We start from the raw sequence: 17,395 nt of genomic DNA on the forward strand, positions 1-17,395 counted from the left end.
ATAGCAAATCCGCATATGAAAAGATGCTGTATATCACGTCTTCAGGGAAATGCAAACTAAAACAGCATACCACTACACACCTATTTGGAATGGCCAAAATCCAGAACACTGACAAGAACAAATGTGTGTATGTAGAGCAACAAGAATTCTCATGCATTGCTGGTGAGAATGCAAAATGATCAGCCACTTCGTACAAAACTAAACATACTTTTAATCAGTAGTACCAGCAATCACACTCCTTGGTATTTATCCAAAGGAGCTGAAAACTTTTATGTTCACACAAAAACCTGCATATGAATGTTTATAGCAGTTTTATTCAAAACTGCCAAAATATGGAAGCAACCAAGACGTCCTAGTAGGTGAAATAAACTGTGGTACATTCAGACAATGTAATATTATTCAGCTATAAAAAGAAATCAGCTATTAAGTCTTGAAAAGGCATGGAGAAACTTCAAATGCAAGTTATTAAGTTAAAGAAGCCAATCTGAGAAGGCTACATACTGCATGGTTCAGATCTAACTGAATATCTCTTGAAGGTAAAGCTGGCAGATTTTAGGTGAGCCATTATTTTTTTACTTCAAAGATTGGGCTTTTAATTTTCAAGGATTTCTAACTGATTATTTCCCATAAAAGCTTGTTATTGTTTTGAGTTCAAAATCCTATCATTTGTCTGAGGATATTAAATATATTTCTTTAAAAGTCTCAGCTTTTCTTTAGTATTAACTGTATTATTCATTTATTTCTTCTCTCTCACTGTATTCATTTTTTTTTGAAATTGACATTTTGTTATTTATTTTGGCTATGCATTATCAGAATCCCTTTCTATACCTGGAGACTGTCAATACTTTTTATGAGCTTTGTGGAGAGTAAAATTTGCTTCCTTCAAGAAATATTGGAAAACAATACTAATTTTTCCAGATTCCTTTCCACGTATGTGACCTAGATATTGCCAAACTACACATATCCTAGATTTCCTTCAGATACTACTGACAAAAGAAGGAAAGAAAGAGAAGTGAACCTTTTCTCTTTCTGAAGGCAGCAGCAGTACATAATTAAGGCTGAAATAGTGTTGGCTGCAGCAGTTGCAGTAAAGTTCAATTTATGGATCAATAATGACAGTAAAATTTAATCAACTGTCCAGTGGTAGGCAGCAGTCTTACCCATCACACCAGATTACACTGTACTGTGGTTTGGAGGTGTGGAACCTGGAAGGCAAGCCTTGAGAATGGTTCCCCAGATCTCCCATGATTCTAAAATTATACTTTTGTTTTTTATTAATTTTTAGTGGAAATATAATTGACTTAACAATACTCTATCAATTTCAGATGTACAACATATTTGTTTCGTATTTATTTGTTTTGAAAAACTACAATCTTATTTTTTTTAACAGCTTTATTGGAAAATAATTCACAAGCTCTATTCATCCATTTAAAGTGTAAAATCCAAAGGTTTTCAGTATGCTCACGGATGGTACAACCATTATCACAATCACTTTTAGAACATTTTCAACACCCTCAAAACCCACTGTTCCTATCAGCAGTCTTTCCCATTCCTTTCAAAACCCACCCCAACCTCACCCCCAACCCTAGGCAACCACTAATTTACTTTCTGTCTCTGTGGATTATTCCGGACATTTCACATAATAGAATCATATAACATGTGGTCTTTCATGACTGGCTTCTTTCATGTAGCATGTTTTTGAAGTGTCCACATTGTAACATGTATCCATATTTCATTCTTTGTATTGCTAAGTAATATCCCCTTGTATGGGATATACCACATTTCCTTTGTTCATTCATAGCATGATGACATTCATGTTGTTTCCACTTTTTGGCTATTACGAATATTGTTGCTGTCAACATTTGTATATGATTTTGCATGGACCTATGTTTATTTGTATTGAGTAGAACTGCCGGGTCATAAATAACTCTTTAATTGTCAGAGTTACTGCCCAACTATTTTCAAAGCACCTACACCATTTTACAATTCCAGCTATGTAGGAAGATTCCAATTCTCTACATCCCCCCACCACTCCACTTGTTATTATCTTGTCTTTTTGATTAGTCATCCTAGTGAGTGTGAAGTGGTATTTCATTGTGGTTTCGATTTACATTTCTCTAGTAGCTACTGATGCCAAGCATCTTTTCATGTGCTTATTGGCCATTTGTATGTCTTCTTTGGAGAAATACCTGTTCAAATCCCTTGCCCATTTTACAACTGGATTATTCATCTTTTCCAGCACTGACTTGTAAGAGTTCTTTATATAGTCTGGATTCCAGTACCTTATTACTTTCTACTTTTTGATAGTATCTTTTGATGCACAAAAGTTGTAAGTTTTGTTGAAGTTCAAAAATAAACTTATCCTTTTCTTTTGTCATTTTTGCTTTTGCTGTGGTATCTGAGAAGGCTATGCCTAACTCAAGGTCATGAAGATTCACTTCTGTATTTTCTTTTCGGAGTTTTATAGTTTTTCCTCTTACATTTAGATCTCTGATACATTCAGAGTAAATTTTTGTGGATGATATAAGGAAGAGGTCCAGCTTCATTCATGCGGATATCCAGCAGTTTTGGCACGATTTATGAAAAAGGCTACTACTCTTTTCCACATTGAACTGTCTTGGCACCATGGTAAAAGAAAACAGTTAACTATAGATACAAGAGTATATTTCTAGATTCTCAATTCTATGCCATTCCAATAATCTTTTTTAAAAGCTCCTTTTCTACTCAATTAACTAGAGAGTGTTTCTTGTTTACAATCAAGAATGCTGCCTGGTAGTGCTTTTATCAAATGATTGAGAATTCTTGGATGTGTGTTTATCCCATTTTCTTGACTATAGACGTTGTTTCTATTTACCATAGTTGATGTCTAATGACTGTGGGAGGAGAAGAGGTTGTGCTTGTAGGAGCACAGGGGAGGGTCTCAAAAAGAAGTGCCTAGATTATTTACCCTACTGCCTCAGGGATCCACTCTAATCTCAGCATCCTGTTGGGAAGAATTCTGTTTTTGAGGAGTAGTTCTCCTGGGTGCTCTTGGCCCCTGGTCTCACTTTCTCACAGGAAAGAAGCTATGACTTATCTGACTGATGAGTTTAGAAAAAGAAACTATATGTGTATGTGAGATTCAGCTTCATCTCACTATGGTATAAGTCTTGCCTACAAAAAGGGTACATTCTTTTCTGCTTTCTCTACAAGACAGACCTGCAGTTTGGGGATCTAAAGCATTTGGGAGTAAAAGTCATACAGCAAACCTATATTTTCACACCTAGGCTATCTTCATTTAAGCTTTTATCAGTTATGAAACTGACATTTTGACTTTTGTTGGCTTGACTTCTATGTTTGCTCAGTTAGTCCCCAATTCCAAAGAGGAAGACAAACTGCTCCTACCTCACTCAGCAACAGTCCACTGTTCCCTGAGTTTAAGGCTACAGGTTCTGGTTTGTCTCTTTGGTTTGCTCTCTGGTTGTGTTCTTTTAAGAATTTCTGACCTACTGATGATGGTACTTATTTTTCCTTTGTAGTACTGTTATGATCTTATTCTTCTTTTAACATATTTTATGTCATTCCATGAGGTTTTGATAGGAGATGAAGTTGATGCATATATCAGTCCCCCACATTTCACCCTCAAGTAGCTACTAGCAAAGTGAGGACTATAACACCTAAGTCTACCAACTCAAGCTCTTTTCACTACTCCACACTACCTTATAATACATACTCCTTACATTAGAGACATTAAAAATCTTGTTAGAATGGTGATACAAACACTAAAAGCACAACCAAACACATAGCAATATACTATAAGTAACTAATGTATGGAGAATAAGTACACAAGAATTATAAGTCACATTAAATTATAGGGAAGAGTTCACTGGAAAGAAGGTTGAGATAACCTTGGAAGGAAATGAACAATTCTAATGAAAAATAAAAAGGTAAATAGGAACATGGAGATATTTGCAGCAACATGGATGGACCTGGAGATTGTTATTTGTAAGTTAAGTAAGCCAGAAACAGAAAGAAAAATACCGTATGATATCACTTATATGTGAAATCTAAAAAAAAGACAAACAAACTTACTTATAAAACAGAAACAGACTCACAGACAGAGAAAACAAACTTATGGTTACCAAGGAGGGAAGGTGGTGTGAAGGGATAAATTGGGAGTTCAAGGTTTGCAGATACTAACTAATACATATAAAATAGATAAACAAGTTTATACTGTATAGCACAGGGAACTATAATCAATATCTTGTAATAAGTATGTTGAAAAAGAATATGAAAACAAATACATATTTATGTATGTTCATGTATGACAAAAGCATTATGCTGTACACCAGAAACTGAATTGACACAATACTGTAAACTTACTATACTCCAATTAAAAATATATAATATATAAAGAACATATATAATATATAATATAAAGAATATATGAATATATGTGTGTATGTGTGTGTGTGTATATAAAGTGTGTATGTATATATATATAATATATATAAAGAACATGGAGATCAAAGTCCATTACAGGGAATATACAAGGTTGGTTGAGTATATATGAAAAAACAGTGGAAATAAAGCTATGGAAGGGACTAAGTAAGACACCCAAGTAAGATCAAGAGACATTAAGACCATGAAAGTCCTTCTCATTTTCAATCAAAACACATTTGTAGAATAGGAACTAAATCAACTGTAGATGAGTTGTCTGAGGTTCATACATGAATGATATTTTACCACTATATACTGAGCGTCCATCAATCATCTACTACTACATATGTACATATATACAAAAAAAACAACAAGTATGATGAATAGAAATAATCAGCATGTAAATAATTTCAAATTTTGGTAGATGTTCACTTAAACTGTTTTCATACATACCTCTGATATGAAAAGAGCCATCATCATTTCTCTCTACCACAAGATGATCAATATGAACGGTTACAGGAGCTTGTTCAAGGGATATTGTACTACTACGAGGACTATCATCCTACAGGAAAAAGAATTAGCATTGGCATGTTGTTATTAAAGTAAAAGATAAAATTAATCATTTTCCTGAAACATCACTTCAGCCAATAATACTTTTAATGAGTTCGAAATACATCTTTTCATGCTTTAGTTGATATAGGAAGAAAACTGTCCATTATATTTTTCATATTTCCTAATTTCTAAGAATCACTACATCATTCACAACAAAGACCAATGAATTCATGTTCTTAATATGAATCAGAGTCCAGGTAGGCAAAATGAACATTTATAACATGAAAATACAAAACTATTTAACATACCTTTAAATTTATTTTTGTGTTAGAAACTTGTATCTTCATTGGCATTACTGTTGCAACAGTTTCATCTTCCAAAAAATGCTGAATATTCATAAGAGAAGATGTAAGAAACTCAGTGCTAAAGTTTTCTATACGGCATTGCAAAAATCCATTTTTTTCTGCAAGCAAAGAGTGTATTACAGCACCGGGCCCACTTTCAAATCTCAGAGTAATCTCAGGAGAGGATTTAGAATGAATTACTGCTTTAGGGTCTGACCCTACGAAAAAAGAACAAAAATTACAACTTTGTAGCACTACTCAAAAATGCCATTCTCAATTATTTGTCATTAGGAGGTTGCTGTCACTTTGTACAATGTTAAAGCAATAAAACAGATTAAAGTTTTAATAGTTACTCTTAAATTATATTTATAGTACATATACAACATACCATATACAACCCTAATTTCTCAATTTCCATTTTTACACACAATCTTCTGCAATAATGCTGTCTTGCCTGATTTTTCATATATTTAAAAATCATGATAACATGAAAAACATGCCATAATATAAGTCTGATAGAATGTATACCTCAGATATTTTGAGTGTCTCTGAGTGTGTACCTATGTACACATTAATAACAGACAACTTGATGAAAAAACTCATGGCACTTAAAATGACTCAAGCCACTTCAAGAAGTGACTAAAAGCCTGTACATTCTTCATTAAAACTGGGTCTGTAAGTAACTGGAACAAACAATAAATAGAGAAGATCTCATTAAAATGTTTCTATTACAAGATAATCTTAAAACTAAAATTATAGCAAAGGAAACATTTATGTATATACATATATATTCACATTTATTTATGTCTTGGCCTTGTTCCAAAAAAGAATTTGAGGTGGCTTACAGAGCTAGGTATACTCAAGTTCAAAAAACTTTTTTTAAATTTCAATAAAGCAGCCATAGAATATCTTTAAAAATAAATGTTCCTAGTGGAACCACTTAAGTGAATTGGCCCTCATGGTAACTATTTTATTTTACACTACCTAGCTCCAAAAAGAATAGGAGGCAACATACACATCGCATAATCAGATAAAAAAAAAATAAGTAGGGAATAAAAAGGTAAAGATAGGCAGTAAGATCATTAACTCAAAATACATTATTTAAATTTCTGTACCAAAGGTAGAAATAGCTTCCTAGCAGCAAAGAGAAAAATACGATCAGTTTCACAACTCATGAGTTAAAAACAACTAACTATTCTAGAAAGGTAAAGCTGTTTGGGTTATTGAGGTTTAAAGTTATCTGCCCCATGGGACCTTAGAAGAAGAGCTCACTAACTAAATTCATGATGAAAAGGTGTTTATTTTCTCACAGTATGGGGGTAAATATTTTAGTTTTACCGAAGTCAAATGTATACATATTTATGAAGGGGAGAGGAGTAGAATAAATTAAAGATACATATATTTAGGCACTAAAGATAGACTTCCATGTACAACTTAAAGTGTAGAGCTGATTTTAAAACTTTTATTATAATAGGGTACAAAATGATATTTAATTAATGCTATCACTACTTATTAACATTCAAAATAGATACAGAAGAGTACAAACAGATTCCCAAGGAATTCTTTAAACAATTAAGAACTCAGGTATTTTTATTTTTTTAAATAGAAGGTAAAATAAATGTCCACAAATTAATAATGGTTAGTGTCTTTCCTGTATCAATAAAAATAAGACTTAATTAACTTGTCCTCATTCACAGTAAGACCAATTTGAAACAAACAACTTGGTAAATTTAATTTTATTTGGCTTTTTATCTATCTATATATCTACATCTCTATCTACACACACACACACACACAAACACACTTTTACTCACTCCAAGGAACTAAGACCCATAAGTAATTTCAAACAAGAACAGTACAGAGGAGAGATAAAACAAAACAAAATCTGCATTAGTCAAAAATCACTCCTTCCTACTACCTTTATGCCACGAAACTTTTAGTAAGGTCCAATATTCACACATTATAGAAAAATAAAAACAAACAAAAGCAAAAACAACTTTGCAATTTTAATTGTTCATATCAGAGTGACAGCAGTGTATATAAACTATAGATCAAATACAATCTTTGTATGCCTTATTAATATTTTAAATATTCAAGTTAAATAATTTTGTTTTCTCCTTTCCCTTTATTCCCTTTTCCTTTCTTTTCTTTCTTCTTGCTATCTGTTTATTTTTAAACAACCAACTGAGACAGTTGGGAAAAAAAATAAGGTATTAGATAGCACTGACTATATAACCCATCCATACAAGTCATTTCAAAATTATTTCCACAGTTATTTATGTCCTCAGTTAGGAACAACATGAAACAAAGTAATAGGACATAGTTAAGAAAGGGGCTATAAAGAGAACTTAAAAAAAAAAAGCAAACAAGTGCAGTGCAGCTGGAAATAATCCAAGAGTGTACAATATTCCAAGAGTTTGGGATGGGTATAGAACATGGTCTAGCTTTTGAAATTTTACATTCAATCTTTTTATGTTGCTTATTTTGGTCTATTATGAAAGCTTTCTAACTATATACTTAGCTTCCTCCATTTTGTATGTTATTAGGATTTACACTTGTTAATATAAAATTCTTGAAATTTTTTTAGCAAATATATTGTAAACTATAAGGCCTACACAAAGAAAAAAGCCGTAAGCCAATTTTTTCCTATGATGCTGGTTTATAGTCAAATGGCACATTTACCTGCAATTCTCATATGTGAGGTGATAGCATACTTATTTGATATCATGCAGGACTGTATGTATTTCAACATGTTACATATCAGATCTAGCATTCTGTGTATATAGCAAAGAAAAATGTTACAGCTCAGTGACTTTTCAAAAGACTTAAAAAACTGAACATTATCATTTAAAATTCTTGGTATAGCACTTTTTTTAACATTTTTTATTGATTTATAATCATTTTACAATGTGTCAAATTCCAGTGTTCAGCACAATTTAGCATTTCTTTAAATGACTGAAAACCATGAGTGATAATCCCATATAAAGTTTGAGAAAGGGATGGCTTAATGTGGTATTTCTCTTAATACACTGTGTGTTTTCTTGCATATATCTTTCTATGTCTAAGCAAATGTGTTGATCTTAGAATGAGGAACACAGGAATAGGATATACGATTTTTCCAAATACCAAGTATCATGCCAGACTCAGGAAATGTTTGCTTATAAGCAAGATAATGGAATACAGAAATTGACACTTATTCTAGTATGGAACTAAATTTGACGTTTTGGGGTTCCTTTCTCACTCTTTTCATTTAGAAAAGATCTTAGTTTCCTCAGACCTATTATCACAAAGAATGGGAAGACTGAAAAAGTTAAAAGATGGAACTTATTAAAAGCAGAAACAAAAAGAAATTAAAGAATACACCTTCAACAGCTTATATTTCTAAAATCTTAAAGTACAGATATTAGGTAATCTAAGAGAATAAACCTCTTGCATTATTATAAATAAATGTCATTTTCCTTGAATTCATTCATATCAAAGAACTGCTGATGAGTCATTCATATACAACGCAAAACAAGTTTAAATCATATTAAAGTCTTACCTACTGGACGATTACAAAGGTAATGCCGAAGACTGATATTGCCTAATTGATCTGGTGTCACTTGGTCCACTTGAAGACAGATTTCCATATCTTCCCCTCGGATGTCAATCTCCCCATTAACACCAGTAATTCTAAACACCACAACTGACATCTAATAATGATTGCATAAATAATATTAGTATACCAAATCATTCAAAGCAAAATTTAGGAACAACACAGGAAACTACTATAACCTCTAAAAATACAACTGTGGCCTAATAAACGAAAAATGTTGTAATTAATAAAAAATGGTTATTACATTATAGTGACAACTTATAAGAAGAAAGCTTATAGGAAGAAAACCTATAGAAAGAAAGCTTCTAAATAGCTTTCTTCCTATTTGGTCAAGAGAATGTTTTTAGGTCACAAAGATTAATTATATGACATTTCTATGTGAAATTATTTTCAATAAAAGCTGAACATATTTTCTAAGTCATCCATAAAAGTATTTCACTGGGTTAAGAGAGCTTAAAATAAACCAGTAACATACTTCTTTTGTAGACAGCCCCTCATAAGGACTGACTACCTTCCTTACCATCAAACATTTTCAAAGTGTACTTAAATTCAACTAAAATAAAGGTCAAAAATAAAGGATGGAAAAAAGGCAGAACATTCCCTTATCAATACAGGAAAAAAAAAATTTAGAAAGGTGAAATTTAGAGAAAAACAATCCAGTAAGAGGGAAGGAAGAATTTTCAATGATAGAAAGAGTGAAGTGAATCATCCATAATCTAAGTCAATTCATTTTATATATTAATGTCTTAAAATGTATACATATTGAATATGAAATAAAGTTGGTAGCATTTCTCTTCATAGAGTGTCTCTGAAATGATTACCAGGTCATCATGACTTTCTTGAGCACCCTCTGAATTTGTACTGATGGCATCTGGAGAGGTTTTACCATAATTCTGTAGGTTTGCACTGGCATTTGCGCTCTCTTCTGGGCTCTGGTAATTTGTAGTTGAGTTCTTTTTAATACCTGAAATAATACAAACATTAGCTAAAAAATTAAAATCAGTTTACATGTGATCCAACAATGCTACATTTATCTAACCAAAATAGACTATTCCTTCAACTCTTTCTTAAGCATAGCCTTGTCTAAAAGATATTAAGCAAAGAAAACTTAAATTGTGGTTAGTTAGCAAATAATATGAAAAAACTTCACACAATGAAATGTTAGACATACTAAACCCTACACTTAGACAGCTGACCACAGCCTGTGCTCTCCCCATTGCAGGTATGGCGCCGGCATTACTAGCAGGTTCCTGGTCAGCCAGCTTTGCCTCCTCTATTCCATTCTACATTCAACAGTACCAGACTGACCACTTCATTTCTCTTTTCAGTATCCTACAGTTCATCTACGTGAGGTTAATGCGACTACTGTCATTGTGACTGTTCTCCATCTTTATCAACTTACCTTAATTTCTTAATGTGCTATATTTCAATATTTCTCAAACTCTCTGTGGTAAAATACAATTAAAATTTCTGTGTCCATAACAGATCAATACTTAAAAAAAAAACCAGAAAAAAGAAACATTGAAGTACAAATGAATCTAGAAAAATTAGAAGAGCCCTAGACACAAAACAAAGCCACCATTTTTTCCACTTCCATCTTGCAAGGATTCTGATGTTATACAATCACAAAATAAAACAACACAACACAAAAACAAAAAGCTAATAATTATAACAAAAAACCAAAAAGCTAATAATTCTGGAAATGACTTCAAGGATTAAATCACCAAATGATATAAGAAATAAAGTCAGTCTTTGCTTAAATGGTAGTATTTTACCAAGCTTCTCTTTGCTGTTGTTAGAAACATTATTACAAGTCCTCATAACACTTCACTACATGCATTACAGAATGAGTATCACTTCCATTCACTGAAACAATACTCTGCTCAATGCAGCCTCCAAGTAGCTTGTTAGAAATTTTTTTCTCAGATGTACATTATAATTTGACATCTTTATTCACTAAGAAGTGATCACCACCAAGTCTAGTTTATCTTCTATAACCATACAATTGATTCCCTTCTCCCAGTCTGCCTCATCCTCCCACCTACTCTGTAAACACCAATCTGTTCTCAGTATCCATAACCTTGTTTTTAATTTTTTAATCATTTGATCATTTTTAAATCATTATATTTACTGCTATATAATCAGCTTCTAACCCAGCAACTGATAAAATAATAGGTGTTCAATAAATTACTGAATAAATAAATAAAACAATTTTCAGAGCCAGGGAAAATACACAGAAATACAACTGTGGTAAGAGATAATAATAAACTCCCATTTCACAGTGAGTTCCTAACATTGCCAGGGGTTAAGAAAGTTTCCCTGATAAAATAACATTTAAGCTAAAGTAAACAGAAAAAAACATCATTCTAGGCATAGGCACAATGACTGAGAAAGTTAGTAATAGTGAAGAGATTGAGAAAGACTGAAATATACTATAGTACACCTGAAGTGTAGTAAGCATGTGGGGAACAGCAGAAGTTAACCTCAAGCCATATTACACAGAGCATGGTCAGTAATGTTGTTTATCAAACTTAACAGCCTTACAACAGAAGTTATTAGGACTAAAACTGGAAATTGACATGATAGTATTACCTTTTTAAAAGAGTATTCAGCCTATAAAATGAAGCATGAACAGGGAATTGACAAGAATAGAAGCCTGTGGTGGGGTAGTAGTCCAGTTATGTTCTTTTGTTCATAAATATGTATGTGTATTTAAAAATACGTGTACATACACATACACATACATGTGTATGTCTGTATACATATATGTCTTAGTGTGCATTGTATAAACATACATATATACATATATACACACACACACACACACACACAAAGAAAAAGGTCTGGAATTACATATACCTAAAGTTGATGGTAGTTATGTCTGCAATTGGGAATGATATCAAGGGCAGAGTAAGGGTGGTATTAAAGTGATATCTTAAATTTTTACTCTAGATATTTCCATAATATATTTTTTTGACAATGAGAAAATATTCATATATTGCTAGTAAAATTAAAACAAAACCCACACCACAAAATGAATCTTTTCCTAATAAAAATCTATTCTTCTGACATAAAGAAAATTATTACAGTTCAGGAGAACTAATAGAGTCACATATCAACTTAATATTAATGCCCTTGTCTTTTTCAAGTTCCTAAGAACAGTCCACTGCTGGAATCTATTCTAAGATGGTAATAAAAAATGCAGACAAAAATTTATGAACAATATTAATTATAGCATTGTATAACTGTGAAAAACTATAAACAATCTAAACATCCAATATCAGGGAAATGATTAAAAGACCAGGGTGCATTCTTATGAGAATTTAATATAAACAGGTCATAAAATGCAGGTTAAAAAACCATATGTGGTGTGATACCAAATATAAATGTATATATATAAATTTATAAAATAAATAAAAGTTGGTATCACTAGATTGTGGGATTTTTTTTATTATTTTATTTCCCAAATTATAGTTGTTTGTATTTTCCAAGTTTCCACATTGAGTGGTAGTCACTTTTGTTACTTAATTTTCAGAAGTAATAAAAAGAAAATCACTGATAATTTTTGAGAAAAAGTAGATATTTTCCATAGAAACACTGTTTTTGAAGCATAATTTGATCACAGAATAGAAACCCTCTATTAAAGCAGAATTTGAAACCATAAAGGGGGAAAGGGAATTAGGCAATAGAACTGTCTGTGAATCTAGAATAGATTTTTATGACCCTTATCAGTACCTCTTCTACATTTAACTGACAGAGTATGCTGGAAAGGAGACTGCTATGAATTGCCTATAACAGGGTTGGATTAGGACTTTTCGTTTACATATAGTAATCTTCTCCCAAGGCTGAGGGGTTAGCATAGCATTCTGGTTGGTTAAAAGCTTAGGCTCCTGAGTCAGACTAGCTGGGTTCCAAATCTGCATCTCTTCCTGACTATATACTCATTTCTTTAAGTTTTTAGTTTCTGAAGCTATGAGCCTTTCCTTACCTGAGCTGTTTTCAACTGCATCAACAGGATTGTTACCCTCCATATACAAAGTAATTCGTATTTGCCTCTAGTCTCATGCTTCAGGGTTTGTGGCAATTACTCTCTAGTTGTATCCCTGGTTTTATTCCTGTTCACAAAGTCCCTAATGCCTTAGTGATGGGGATATATGTAACACTAAGTCATCCCCAGCGGTCTTTACTGGGAGATTAATTTTTTCTGAATAAAATCGGAGAATCATGTAATTCCATCATATACTATCATGTATGAGAGAGAATCTTTGTTACAGGAATCAGTAGATCCAGTCCGGAAAAATTCCAATTGTAGGACCATAGAACTGAGAACTCATCATGCAAATTAAGCCTACCTAATCAAAATTCCAGATACAGGAGTCTTTGTGATAGAGGCTAGTAATATTAATGGTATCTGCTTTATGATATAAACAACTGTATATAAATAATTGCTGGGTGTCATCCATAAAAAAGGAGTATCTGGTCAAAAGAAGCAATGGAACAATCATTAGAAAGTTAGGTACAATGTTCTTTATAGTGTGTATGTATGTGTGTATAAATAAGTCTTTATGGGGCTGTGATTAATTATTGAATATAACTAATAATACTTAAACACCACTTCTAAGATTTATGTATATATAATATGAATTCTTAAACTGTACTGCCTTACCTTTTTCCAGAAATATATGAGTATCACTTCCATCACTCTCTAACAACTGTTCTTCCAATATCATGCTGTCAAGTGAAATGGTATCCAATGAGGTCTGAGAGGGGCTTCTTTTCATGTTCTTATAAGAAACAGAGAGTGGAACCAGGGTGGGTGGGCAATATTCCTTAGGCTTTCCACTGTTAATGAACAAAATTATTAGAAAACCATCACATATAAGGAAAAGAATTCTTAAAAAAAAATACTTCAAATAAAACAAAAATATGTATCCAGAAGTTTTTAAATTACGCTTATAAGTATAAGCTCAAAGTCTTTTCATATTTTGAAAAGCCTACTCTTCCATGTGTTAACTCTAACAATGCCACATTTTGTCATGAGGTTTTCTGTCCAAAACCAAAATACACTCATAAGCACATGTACAAGCGTGCACACACATACACAGATACCAAAGCAATCCTCCCCCCACATCAAATTCCAACAGTATGTTACCTTAAAGATGACTGTGATTTAAGTGTCCTTACTGTGGGTGCTTCTTCTTTACTGATTTCCAGGTTCTCAGAGAGTGAAGCTGTTTCTGGAAGCAAGCCTTCACCTTTAAAGATCAACCCTATGGTTTCATTTCCTTTACTATTTATATTATTTGAAAGTATGTTTTGATGACCACTATTATCAAATGACAGCATACTTGAATCTTCTCTGTAGTTTAAGACACTGTTTGAATCTGTACAAGATGAATTCTTTCTGTCACTTGTTTCTGATCCAATTTCTCCTGAGTCACTTTTGCAAACAATTCCACTACTTTCATCTTCACTTATTTTCCCTAAATTTTTATCTGATAAATAATCCAGAAAAGAAATACCCTTTTGCAGATTTGTATCACTAGCTGATTTAAAAAGCAAAGAATCCTTCAAAGGGACATGGCTAAGGTCAACACTCATAGATCTGTTGTCTGACATATGATTGACAGCTACACTTCTAATTTGATTTATACCACTACTAACTTGTTTTCTCTTTGAAGACAAGAATTCTCCATTTTCTGTAGGCAAATAATCAGGAACCACTGGACTCACACTTTCAGAAACAGGAGACTTAAGGGTATTTGCTTGATCCACTGGATGTAGCAAAAGAGCCACTTCCGCACTTTTAAGTAAAATTCCAATGCAAATGGATGTCTGACTAGCAGGACTGCCAGTCACAGCTTCTACATCTTTCCTCAGATTCTCTGAAAGTAAAATAAGTGACTCGTGGAGGAAAAGCAGGAGCAAATACTGGTAGTGATTGATCTGAATACTGACATGTTTATGAACACGAACCAAGACATGAATATCTGCATCTGATGACGAAGAGGAAAATCTTAAAAATGTATCCGAAGGAGGTTTCTGACTATCATTTGTCGAGGGATCAGACTCTGCACTATAATACTCCTTTAAGAGCTTTTTCCGCTTCCACCGGCCAGTCAGATCACTGGATTCACTTTGTGACGTATTTAGAGATAGCTGATTACAAGTCTGCAGCTCTTTTTGTGACACTGCATACCTTGTTGGTAGACAAATCCAGATGGAAAGAGGGAAAGAATCTACAAAACTTATTGGCCGTCCTTTTCCACTTTTCATCCCTTCATAATCTATCCAAAATTGAGAAAAATACACAGCCCAAACGTCTGTGGCAGCAGAAGTTTTAAGAGTGTGTTTATTCAACTTGGGAATAATATTTCCTTTATAAACTTCATGCATTTTGGTATCTTGTTCATAAGCATGTCTCTGGAAGATTGGATGCAGAAGATTAAAATTGTCACCAGATTTGGGGAAGCTAGTGTATGTTTTACTGAAAAAATCACAGTCTTTAAAGTCTTGAAACAAAGCTTCTAGATCAGAATGTCGACAGTTTGGACAGTGCCGTGTATTTGTAGCAATCATTTCGGAACTCTGAATAGAAACTGCATGTGGTTGATCTCGATGACATTCAGATTTCATTTCAGAAGGAATGACAAACTAGAAAAGCAAAAACATTAATCTAGTCTGATTTATAAATCCATACCTCTTGAAGATAAAATAATCAAGACTATTACTTAGCTCAGGAAATCCTTTTGACATTTCTCCCCAAAACACTACTTTCCTATCCAGACATAAAATACTAACTCCCTTCCCCCAGATCTTTTTATTATACCAGGTGAAAAAGACTTAAATGATTAACCACTAAGAAAGAACTGAAAAAAAAATGAATAATGTACATAACATATATATTTGCATACAACATATCACAAAATAAAACAACAAAACTGAGTTAAATCAATATTATTAAATGCTTGCTATGCCCTGAGTATATATAAGAAAGTGCTAAGTTTGGAAAAGGGAATTTTGTTATGATATTTTAAATCCAAGAAATTTGGAGGATGATTAGATAAATAAATGGAATGACTGGATAATTGCCAATAGAATCACTTTTCTGGGAGAAAACTATTAAGAAAGTAAACTTAAGAGTACAGGTCAAATTATCTACTAAAGTCATTTTCTACAGATTATTAAGCCCAGTCTTCAAAACATTCATAACAAAGAGTTCAAAGTGACTCATGTTAAAACTCAAACTGTGCATAAGCAGAAAATGTAAAGATTATCATATAATCATATTTTAAATTACAATCAGAAATGTCACAAAATGTCTCTTTATATTGAATATGTTAAGATCTCTGAAAAGATCTTTAAAACATTTCTGCAATGCAACTGTTTAGTACTGTTAACCTCATTTTATAGAGAAGTTAAGGGTACATAAATTTAGTCTACCAGTAACAGATCTTAAAACTGAAATATTCATCCATGCCTAAATTTTATTCTGTTTACTACACTATAGTAGATTTTTTTCCCATTAAATTCCTTCCTTTAAAGTTTAAATACCCATGGGATTCAAATAATCAACTACCTGATTGTAATAAAAAGGCAACTTTCTATTACCTTTGGGTATTAATAATGGAATAAGTGTAAACAAATAAAACCCAGATGTAACTTAAAAGCATTTACCATTCTTAAAAAATAACTTTTTTTTAATCAGTTCTGGTAAGAGGTAGGGGAAAATGATATTTAAATTTACTCCTACTGCTTACCTCCAAATAGATGAGTAGTGGGGGAAAAAAATAGAAGAAAAGTAAAGAAAGAAGAGGAGGGAGGGAAATAGTCTCTTAAAGATTCTATAACTGAAAGCAAAACTGAAATTTCAAAATCAAAATTAAAATTGCAGTGAAGTTGCAATTTTATATATAAAAGTTTATATCTGAGCACCCATTTTAAATCCTGGAAATTACAATGCTGATAACTTTTATTCTGCAAAAATGATTTTGCTCTGACAGCCACTTGTTTATATGGTACCTTTAGCATTAAGCCATCAACTCGAATATCAACATGCTCATCAGATTTTGAATTGTCATTCAACTTGTATACAGCCATAAATTGATTAAGACTCTGTTTTAAATCCAACAGAAACTGATTTAACCATAGAATACTTCTTTCATCCACAGTAAATTGTAGTGCATTCAGCTGGCTATAAAGGTTGGGAGATGGAACTGTGGAGAAAAAAATTTAAAAAGATTCTTAATAAACAGCGCTAAATCTTCCCTGAGAACAGAAAATACATTAACAAGTTTTATTCTATTTTAATTAAAATAAAAAGGCTTTGAGATGTTATTTACAAAATTAAAGTGACACATGTGGATGATAGCAAACACATTATTAGACAGACAAAAAACATTTTTCTATGCTTCACTAACTGAAAAATATACAGTTCAATCTAAAACTAATTGTATAAATAAGAGGTACTGTTTTGATTTCTTTT

The 17,395-nt window shown here is 32.4% G+C and overlaps 1 protein-coding gene across 3 annotated transcripts in view; it reads right to left on the reverse strand.

Moving 5' to 3' along the window:
- Nucleotides 1-17,395, reverse strand: part of BLTP3B (bridge-like lipid transfer protein family member 3B) — a 93,433-nt gene that overhangs the window by 12,106 nt on the left and 63,932 nt on the right. For 2 of the 3 annotated variants that reach the window (XM_010989995.3, XM_031462967.2), the window contains 7 exons: nt 16,933-17,126; nt 14,063-15,564; nt 13,577-13,752; nt 9,732-9,874; nt 8,857-9,007; nt 5,280-5,533; nt 4,873-4,981 (listed from right to left, as the gene is read on the reverse strand). In XM_010989995.3, coding sequence (XP_010988297.1) covers nt 4,873-4,981; nt 5,280-5,533; nt 8,857-9,007; nt 9,732-9,874; nt 13,577-13,752; nt 14,063-15,564; nt 16,933-17,126 — 2,529 coding nt within the window. Of the gene's footprint in view, nt 1-4,872; nt 4,982-5,279; nt 5,534-8,856; nt 9,008-9,731; nt 9,875-13,576; nt 13,753-14,062; nt 15,565-16,932; nt 17,127-17,395 lie in introns of those variants that run through there. The other variant, XM_064491624.1, reaches the window with a different exon arrangement.

The sequence above is a fragment of the Camelus dromedarius genome, chromosome 11, assembly GCF_036321535.1.
Source record: "Camelus dromedarius isolate mCamDro1 chromosome 11, mCamDro1.pat, whole genome shotgun sequence".
Taxonomy (NCBI): Eukaryota; Metazoa; Chordata; class Mammalia; order Artiodactyla; family Camelidae; genus Camelus; species Camelus dromedarius.